We start from the raw sequence: 9,599 nt of genomic DNA, 5'->3' as shown, positions 1-9,599 counted from the left end.
TCCCACTGCATTGTATTCAACCCATACACAGACACCTTAAGATTCCACTGTTTAATACATATGTATGAGCATACATAAATACAAGGTATTGATTGGTTCCATGTGATATCTATAGTCATTGATCTCTGTTTGAGACAGGATAAATCTATTATTCATGTTGAAGTCTGTTATTTCAGCTTATCTGATTGATCACAAGCAAACCAACTCTTCCAGTTCGTTAACAAGAAACAAACAAACAAAAAAAATTCTTACACAGTCAAATCTCATAATACCAAGATATTCATTAGAAAGCCTGAATGCATCAAGTGTCATCTTCATTTAATAGTAATCAGGTCAGATACTCTGTACAGTCCTGTTGAAATACAAGCAACCTTGAATGTTGCTGACAAAGAAGAGCGACGCAGCCTGAGCTGACAGTAAAAGACTACTCTTACTAATGATCTCCGTTTTGAGGGGCCAGCCCCAAACATGGTTTGAAACCTCAACTGTGTTAAGTCCCTACTGTGATCCAGCCACTATAAAGCAGTTTCTGTTGCATTGAATCCCACTTTAGTCAGATTTGTCCTGATACGCAGTTATGACATTTAAAAATAAAACGAGGCAATTAAAAAAAAAAAATTCCCTATTAAAGTAAACATTTTTCCCATATATGTACTGTGCATACTAAGTAGAATTCAAACAGTTAACATGGACAGCATTATTAAGGCTGTTCTTGTTTTTTTTTTTTTTTTTAAATCTGCCCATTCAAATTCACAAACAACCACAAATAATCAATGGGACTATTTAAGTAGTAATTACGAATTATATATGTTGGAATGCATCTTGCTGCTACAGTACATCAGTGGCTTCCGATATAATGATCTAATATAGTCCCTGTGAAGCCAAAACGAAAGAAAAGTAGCTCTAGCAGGGGTGAATTAGAGGTAATCTACCTCAGTATTTCAAAAGAAAGGGATCAGAATTCACTGTGGTTGATGACTTTTGAGGTGTTCTATTTAAAGCTGGTCCTAAATATTATATCCAGATCACCTGCACAAACCATTTTAGAACTAATAAGACATGATTACCTGGAAATGCTATGAAAAAGAAAAAACAGGTCAGTACTTGTATTTTTTTAAAGGCTTAAATATGTAGCTCCAAACCAGGCAAAAGGGAGCTAATGGTACTAGCATATCACGTAGAGGGTGTGCAGGGATTAGTGTGCAAGAATACAAATCTGAACGGATCTACAGAGCAACATGGAAATTTACCTGAAGTCATTTGTAAGCAAGCTTGTACAAAACTCACTTTGATCATCTCTCTGTTCTTTTTCTCTCCTGTCCTTATAATATTCAAGCCTTGCTCTGGGCTGTCTTCACAGTGTAAATTATAGGCATATTAAAGAGAAAAGCGATCGATGGACTGATGTTACATGAGGCCAGCACTAACAAATAATAAACGAGTCCCACCTGTACAGTCTAGAGGCATCCAGAAAAACAAAAATACCCCCAATGAAACCTGTTAGACTCAAGATGTCGCAGATTCCAGTTTCCACAAACGCTGGCATCTTTAATTGCTCCATTGAGTCCTGCTAGAGTTCCCCTGTTTTCTGGTTGCAGCCGTTGCAGACCCTCACGGGGTGGTCCCATCCACGGGACGGCACGGGGCGCCGCTCCTGGGAGCAGTCATCGCACACGCCCTGCCCACAGGCGCGACAGTGGTGGATGGAGAGACGTGGTGAGAACTCCCTTTGGCACTCGCAACAAGAGTGGATGTCCTGATCTGGCACCCAGTAGGCCGGCCGAGCTGCGTCCTTCACTAGGCCTGGAAAAAAAGTTTTTATTTCTCTCACTCTTTTTTTTTTTTTAAAGTTGTTTCTCTTGCTCGCTATATTATTTTTTAGATCCTATGCTTACCAAGAGGTATATCGATGGCACCAACTACAGCCCCCAAAGTGTTCTGGACAGCCTCTCCAACCTTCCTCGCTATCAGGGTGCCTCCCTCCTCCTCCAACGCAGCGTCCAGCAACTCTACAACATGCACACATCAAATCATATCATGTTGTGAACATTAAAACCGCCTGAACCAACCTGGCAAACAATACCGCACTCTTAAACTCCCACAGAGAGACTCATTTGTGTACCAGTTGGAATTCCTCTGTTGTGGAAACACGCATCACAGACCCTAACAGGCGCAAGACCCCAGCCCCTCTCAGGGACCGGCCGGGTTTTGGAGGAGCAGGTGTCACAGAAGCCCTCTCCGCAGGCACGGCAGTGGTGCTTGGTGTCGTTGGGCTGGAACTCCTCCCCACATTTATGACATTTCTACGGCACAATAATAAGTAATGCGATTTATCGGCATAACAGCAACATAACAGGAACATGGGCTATCACCAAGAAAATGTTTTAGTTACACAAGTGATGTTTCATTCACAACTACACATTCTGGGCCTGTGATTCCTTATATATAGTTAGCTAAATATTGGTTGCATACCAGGATGAGGGAATTGGGTTTCCAGTAGGCAGGAGCAATCTGGTCAGTGAGCCAGGAAGTGACCGCTTTGGCAGGCTTGACGCTGAGTTCAGACACAGACTGAGAAATGTATTTGACTCCGTCCAACAACCTCTGAGCAGCGTTGTTGTTGTCTTTCAAAAAGCCATCAGACTGCAAAGAACGGTGTAAAAACACATAATTACAGTACGCCATAGAAGTTGTGTTTATACAAGCGTCCCTCACAATTATCACTAAATACTGACAACAGTGCTGACAGAAATACAATGCCTGCCTTACCAGCTGGCGTTTGCACTGCTATATTCAGACTTGTGACTAATTATGCTTAGATCAACATGTTCCAGGAGAACATGCGACGTTACTTTTCTGGATATTTACATAAAGTATAAGCCACTCGCCTCATAGTGGCCAAATTCATATGACTCAAAGAAAACAAAAACTGAGCTTTTAGATTTCAGTGGTTTAAGTGAATTCACCGTGGCCTTACCCCAGGCCAGATGTGCTGGATTTCTGTTCTGACCACTGTTTCCACTGGGTCCTGGTTTCCATACCAGTACTGCCTGCTTCTGTAGATCACTGAACAGTTGGGACACTCAATGACATACCTGTAAAAAGACAAAACCATCTCAGTTTCAACACAGGGAGGAAAGATTCCAGAGGTGCCACACACTTTTTATATCAACTGTGCTCAATTTTTCATAAACTTTAAAGGGACATATGAAGATATTTATGAAAAATCATTCTATACTCGCAGGACTCACCCTGACCAAGCGTAGATGGCCAAGCCAAACCACGGCGAGTCAGACGAGGCCGTCGTTTTGGGAACCACTATGACTTCCTTTCCCCTTTCGTAGCAGGCCTGAGAAGTTCAGCACAGTTGCTCAGAACCTTGTCAAGCAGGTATACTTCAAATGTGGCGTAGATGTATGTTTGTACTTGCCTTGCATGTGTAGATGCGGTTGTCGTACTGTGCAGAGTACCGGCAGCGATGTTTGGCTTCATGGTCAAGACCTTCCTTTAGGTGATTCATGCTCCTCTTACAGCCTGACCTGAAAGGTGGTGCCCAGCAAGTCAGCAAGTTTTATAAATAAGTAAAAGTAAAAGGTACTGGCAGTGATGATGCTGTAGAAATCTGATTTAAAGTATTTTTGATATTTTTTTAGCAAAGCAGGGACACGCACCCACAACTGAGGCAGATGCTGGAGCAGGTAAAGTATTCATCTGGAAAGAAGGAGTTACTGGTCATATGTTCATCTGGAATCTCCCCACTGAAGCGTTCACTCAGGGCCTGAAAGAAGGCCCCAGGTGGAGATGGGAAAGGTATAAACACATTTCCATTGGCTATGCCAAAACATACTTAAATGTAAGCACAGCTACCTGCAGGGCCTTGAAGATGACACTGGCAGATCGTGGCGAGCGTGTCGTATTGTTGTCCAGCTGCTGCTCCAGGCTGCGGAGTAAACCACTGAAGTCCGTGGGAGGGTTGTAGGTTCGAGTCCCACGGTACTGGATGGAGCTGAATGCTTCCGGAAATAAGCCCAGCTTCCTGAAACGCTCCTGGATAAGGCGCTCAGCAGATTCTGAGGGCGCGTCTAAATTTGGGGTACACATACAGATGGAGACAAAGTATTGAGGCGGTGGTTTGTGTGCTTATCTTTGAAAAACACTGAGATGAGACAAACTTCTTTGATGTACCTGATCCTAGTAGATTGGTGTGGACAGTCTCGTGGAAGATGATCACCGCGGGGCCCAGGGTGGACAACGGTACATCAAGACCACAGCGATTGGTAGTTGCCTTTAATTCTCTAGTGAAATGTTTCAGGTAGGCATCTGATGCATCACCAAGGAACTTGAAGAGATCGTCATGGAGACGGTCAGCGTGTGTCCGGTAGATTACCACATCAGAGATAGCCAGGACCTTGAGGAGCAGCCGAGTTCTCTGACCCTGATTAGCCCCTGATGAGTTTAAAAAAAAGAAAAAAAAAGAATCATGAATGCCTGCCTGCTTCTACCCCGTTTGTTTCATAATATTAAGTAAATCAATAATTTCATACCAGCTCCAAGCAGTCCCTCTGTATCGATGACTACAACCTGATGCAGAGGGTCCATAGCTGCCCAAACACCCACAGTGCAGGATTCCTGAGTGGGAGACGTCTTGAACACTTCTCTCCCAAGAAAAAACGTATGGTTCAGGGTGTAGGATTTTCCCTCACCAGTGTTCCCAAAAATGGAGACCACCTTGAGAAGTTCATCTGGACTACAACCCAGTCGGCTGACAAAGTCCTCCTCATCCTTCACCTGAGAATGCAGACAAGATCAGCTCAATTGTTGTAACGCATCATTAATAAAACACCATCAAACGCCGAGTACCTCAACAAGTGCTTACCTGCATTTCCTCCTTCTCATCCACTAGCAGGAAGCTGTGCACCTTCTCCAGTTTGGATTTGAGGATTTCCATTTCACTCTCCCCAGCACTGACACTGTTCTCTTGAGGAGCTTTGGCAGGTGGGTAAGATACCAGAGGGTGCTTCCTCTTGTTGACTCCCCCATGGGTGCGTTTTTGGCAATCCAAACACAGGTTGATCTTACAGCCCTGGCAGCGGACCACCGCTCTGAGTCTCCCAGAGCAGCTGCCATCCCCTTTGCAGGAGTCACAGAAAGGAACGTGGCCCGAGGCGACCCGAACCCGGTCGTGATTCCTCATGCGCTCCTGCCGATGTAGCTCCAGTTCACAGCGGGTACACTGCAAGCTGCCACACTCATCGCATTCAAACACAGCCTCGTCCGAGCCCCCACAGGCATAGCTCTCCTGACAGACCAGGATGGTGCTCATTCCTTTGTTTACAGCTGGACCTTGACCACTCATCTCAAACCTGTGAGGTCAGGAATCCCCTGGTGTGAAAACAAGTATAAAGGATTACTGTGGGTAATTGGGATGGCAAAAGCACTGCAGGAGAGGGCACAAGGTTATGGCACCGTCTTGTGAATCTATATAACCAGATGTCAGATAACCTGTTTTGTTGAAATACTGAAAAAAACCCAAAAACAAATTCACTCATGAGCAGTACTGTCAACAAAACGATAGCAATCCATGCCCCTTTTCTCTCTCCTTACTTTTTAATGGGGATATTCAGTTTATTAAAACAGCAAAATTAAACACACAAAACTCGGACTAGTTTGTTTACCTTTTGACACAACAGCTCTGTAGCTAACAATAGCTGGCCGGCATCTGTTTTCTTGTTCTGGTAACGCTAACTTTCTACATGAGAGTATCCCACACTGTTCTATACATTAAAAATGCCTAAAAACAGGCATTGAAACTCAGTAGTAAAGAGTCATTAGCTAACAGCATTCACACAAAGAGACACTCCTGAAACAAACAACCTTCTTTTGAGTCGACTGACCTAACAGTTGCTACCAGTCCGACGGCTGTCTCGTTAAATAACCTGCTGAATCGACACAGTCTAAAAGTGGACACGTACACTACCTAACACCATACCGCCGAATGCCACGGAGAGCTGACGCTGGAGGGGGGGCAAAGTTAGCAAGCTGTTATTGTGTCAGACCCCTGTAGATGTTGCTGCTTTTACATCAGCTGATCGGCTTGTTTTTATCCAGAGGTCAAAAGTCACGGAAGCACAAAGCATTTTGGGAAACGAAGGCCTTGGAAGTGACATGGAAAAGCGCTTACTAAAGACGAGCTGTTTGTAACCTGTTTATGGCACATACACCAACGTATACCCCGTATTTGACTTTTACAGACTGTTTGACGAAAGCTGTGGACCAGCTTGAGTTATTGACGGAGATATCGACGAAAAATCAATCGTTGCCCAGAATGCTTTGCTTTTTCCAGCGACTATAGGGTCTGCTTTTGTTCTACACCAGCGTGGGCCGTAGGCACAAGCTGAGACGGAGACAGAAGCTGAAACTGACACGTATCTCGTTGATATCAAACGAAGAATAATAAATGTTACACTTACAAGTTGTTCTATACATTAAAGTACATTTAGTTGTTTTATGAACGAGTTTTTTCGCGGTCTTTTGCTTTTGTGTATGCGAGAGCCCCCCACCCTTTCTGGACACCCCGGTGTCAAAACAGTGCAGCCACATGAGTGGGGATGGATTGTGGCACCACTACAGTTGTAGTTGACTCTTTAATTCAGCTCTTTAGCTATTTTTCCCTTTTAATTCATTTAAAGCATATTACTTTAAGCAGCTTTCTTTTTTCGTCATCATTATAAATTTATCACCGCCTGTCTTAATGTGCTGCTGACCCTGTCTATTTGCAGTTAACAACTAATGCTAGCTCGATGCTAACTTGACAGGGTAACCGCGTTGACACCATACAAAGGTCATCACTCGTCTTTTATGCTCATTCACCTCGTTTCGCTGTTCAGTCGTCATGGAAGACGAAGCCTTCACTGACATTTGCGGTAAACCAATCTCTCTGGACTGTCAGAGTCACTCCAGCTTTTGCAGGGAGTTCATTATCAGCTCCCCAAAAGTGTCCATGGGCAAAGTGATGGTATACACCTGCTCCGTGTGGCTTCTGGCATATGCAGTGTTCTTCTTCACCCAGGTAAGATGATGAAGGCGAGACCAAAGTGATGCAGATTTACTGACAAATCCTTCTCACTGTGGGGTTGAGGTGCAAAGTTTCTGAGGACAGCGAGACAGTGGTGAGGTGTGCAGTAGGAGCCGTAGGTGGCTTCAAGGTGGAGTGGGATTGCATCAGGGATCTGCTCTGAGCCCCTTCTTGTTTGCGATGATGACGGTCAGGCAGGAGTGTCCATAGACTGATGTTTACAGAGACACTGTGATATTTCCAAGCTACCTTGACTACCATGACCCGGACGCATCCATCAATCAATCCATTTATTCGCTTCCACTTTTCCAATTCAGTGCCGCAGGGGGTGCTGGATAGGTCCGCAGGCTGTCGTAGGGCTAACACAGACAGACAGACAACCACTCGCTCTCATATTCACACCTCTGAGCAATTTAGAATCACTAATTAACCTAACCCAACTAATTGCATGTTTTTGGACTGTGGGAGGAAGTCTGAGTACCCGGAGAGAACATTCATACTCCACACAGTAAGGCCCCCTCCAGATGGAGGGTGGTGGTACCCTCTTGCTGTAAGAGAACAGTGGTAACCACCACCACCACCATATATATCAGATAAAGGATGTTGAATATGGAGCTGGCAGGCAGGAGGAAATGAGGAAGACCATAGAGAAGATTAATGGATTTACATGAAGAGGATTGGTGTGACATAGGCGGGATAGGGTTTGATAGAGACAGATGATCTGCTATGGTGACCCCTAAACGGAGCAGCAAAAAGAAGGCAGAATACAGTTCTTTCTTTCTTTCTTTCTGTCTGTCTGTCTGTCTGTCTGTCTGTCTGTCTGTCTGTCTGTCTTTCTTTCTTAAAGATACTTGTTGTAATCAGAATTTGTAAAATTGAACACTAATTCCCACCACAAGGGGCCAGTATTTTACAAGAAAGTCTCAATCTAGTCGCCCGGTCTAAGATCGAGACGATGCACTTTTTTAGTTAGTGCAGTAATTTTGCAGCATTTTTTTTAAATGGCTCTGGGTTCTTTGTGTTCAAAGCTGTGCTTGTTACGTGAGCGTCCAGTGTGATCATTTAAAGTAAACTTTATTGTCATCTCTGCTATTTACAGTACAGTATATAGAGAGACGAGATGACGAGGCTCCAGTTCCATTCAGTGCAAAATAACAACAATAAATGTGGGAAGAGTAAGAATAAGAATAAATATATATACACTTTGAGACTTTTCCAGTGATCACATCATTTCTGTTCTTTCCAACTGAGCGTGGTTTCTTTCCGGCAGTGTGTGATAAAAGTCACTTTTCAGGTGCATCGGCCATTGTTTGCTGATCCATTCACTAGGATATCTCTCTATCAGCATTTCCTCTTCCTCTTCTGTTGGACTCAGAATAGACTGGATGCCACACCATTAGTATCCTGCAAATTGGCATCATGTAAAAGTGCGCTCAAAGTTTTGTTTAGCTCTCCAACTCAGTATGTAGATGTTCTGTATATAATGTCATTCTCTTGCTAGCATTAGGTACTTTTGAATGGTTGTATATTATTTTAATTTACAATGATTATTTTTAATTTAATACTTTTCCTCTCTTGCAGAACACTGCCGTTCTGTCTGGCGCTATTCTTGTCACCCTTGTTGGCATGATGCTTCACATCCACTTTGTGAAGGTAGACCACGAGTCCCTTCTCGTCATTGGCTCCTTAGGCATCCAGGTGTCCTCCAGCTATGCCTCGGGCCGCGAGATAACCACTTTCATTGAGATGAGCAAGATCAAGGATATCGTCATCAATGAAGCTATTTACATGGTGCGTTGGTGAACCTGTGCCTCTGTACTTGTGTGACATGTTGACATTTTCTCATGTAGTTATTCTACAGTTTGCTACAAAAGATTGGATTAATGTCTAATGCTTTTATTTCAGCATCAGATTATCTACTACCTCTGTGTACTGTTGAAGGACCCCTCAGAGCCCGATGCAGTGTCAAGTGTTGTGCCATTGTTTCAGGTGAGGATGAACATATCTCAAGAGCCTGTTTAGTGACTTGATTACCTGCAGGGCTGTTGATGTGGTGTCATTCATAGGAACCTGTTTTTAATTAACTCTATTTTTTTCCCTTTAGAGTTCAAAGCCAAGGCTGAACTGCTTGGTGAAAGTCTACAAAAGCTGTCAGGAGATTCTTTCAAAGTGCCAATGAAGCACATGTCATACAGGAACACCTGAGGTCATTCACCATGTTTTTCTTTTAGCCTCTTCCTTGTTTGTGTTAATACATCTTAGGTGTATTTTATATACATTGCATTTCTTAATGTTTTGCTTTCAAGGATAATGGTGTCATAATGTTGTACTGTGTTACATGATTAATTTAAAATAAATAAAACACTGGTCTTGACTACTTGTTTAAACCTAAAAAGTCAAATTCTTTAACTTGAAATGTAACTTGTAATGTAAGATCATAAAAATAATATTTAACCTTATAGTTTTTTATACGCTTAGAATTCCACAAATGATACAAGTTTGTGTATTTTGGCACCATTAGCAC

General features: G+C 43.3%; 2 protein-coding genes across 7 annotated transcripts; one reads left to right on the top strand and one right to left on the bottom strand.

Moving 5' to 3' along the window:
• Window positions 1-36: 36 nt before the first annotated feature.
• zfyve1 (zinc finger, FYVE domain containing 1) lies at window positions 37-6,934 on the bottom strand. Of its 6 annotated transcripts, none has more exons than XM_005725008.1 (13): window positions 6,871-6,934; window positions 4,877-5,382; window positions 4,545-4,788; window positions 4,186-4,446; window positions 3,868-4,082; window positions 3,672-3,778; window positions 3,431-3,539; window positions 3,252-3,349; window positions 2,978-3,095; window positions 2,473-2,643; window positions 2,123-2,303; window positions 1,896-2,009; window positions 37-1,803 (listed from the first exon to the last, which is right to left on the bottom strand). In XM_005725008.1, the coding sequence occupies exons 2-13, from the start codon at window positions 5,354-5,356 to the stop codon at window positions 1,571-1,573; spliced, it is 2,331 nt and encodes a 776-aa protein (XP_005725065.1). In that variant the 5' UTR covers window positions 5,357-5,382; window positions 6,871-6,934; the 3' UTR covers window positions 37-1,570. The 6 variants fall into 6 exon arrangements, with proteins under 6 accessions (XP_005725065.1, XP_005725066.1, XP_005725061.1 ...); XM_005725009.2 differs by lacking the exon at window positions 6,871-6,934 and adding an exon at window positions 5,875-6,111; XM_005725004.2 differs by lacking the exon at window positions 6,871-6,934 and adding an exon at window positions 5,895-6,111.
• On the top strand, window positions 6,589-9,449 carry pigh (phosphatidylinositol glycan anchor biosynthesis, class H). Its single transcript, XM_005725010.2, has 4 exons — window positions 6,589-7,069; window positions 8,657-8,866; window positions 8,981-9,064; window positions 9,180-9,449. Exons 1-4 carry the CDS (start codon window positions 6,893-6,895, stop codon window positions 9,252-9,254), a joined length of 546 nt encoding a protein of 181 aa, XP_005725067.1. The 5' UTR covers window positions 6,589-6,892; the 3' UTR covers window positions 9,255-9,449.
• Window positions 9,450-9,599: the final 150 nt, after the last annotated feature.

This window comes from Pundamilia nyererei, unplaced genomic scaffold (assembly GCF_000239375.1).
Source record: "Pundamilia nyererei isolate P.nyererei 1_Seehausen unplaced genomic scaffold, PunNye1.0 scaffold00013, whole genome shotgun sequence".
Taxonomy (NCBI): Eukaryota; Metazoa; Chordata; class Actinopteri; order Cichliformes; family Cichlidae; genus Pundamilia; species Pundamilia nyererei.
This window is presented reverse-complemented; position numbering and strand designations above follow the sequence as displayed.

Excerpts from the sequence above, each read along its gene's own strand:
- zfyve1 (XM_005725008.1), bottom strand. The coding sequence starts at position 5,356 with ATGAGTGGTCAAGGTCCAGCTGTAAACAAAGGAATGAGCACCATCCTG. Across the intron at positions 4,447-4,544 it reads AGAGGGACTGCTTGGAGCTG|GGGCTAATCAGGGTCAGAGA; the intron begins GTATGAAATTAT and ends TAAACTCATCAG. Across the intron at positions 2,010-2,122 it reads CAACAGAGGAATTCCAACTG|AGTTGCTGGACGCTGCGTTG; the intron begins GTACACAAATGA and ends TGCATGTTGTAG.
- pigh (XM_005725010.2), top strand. The coding sequence starts at position 6,893 with ATGGAAGACGAAGCCTTCACTGACATTTGCGGTAAACCAATCTCTCTG. Across the intron at positions 7,070-8,656 it reads CAGTGTTCTTCTTCACCCAG|AACACTGCCGTTCTGTCTGG; the intron begins GTAAGATGATGA and ends CCTCTCTTGCAG. Across the intron at positions 9,065-9,179 it reads GTGTTGTGCCATTGTTTCAG|AGTTCAAAGCCAAGGCTGAA; the intron begins GTGAGGATGAAC and ends TTTTCCCTTTAG.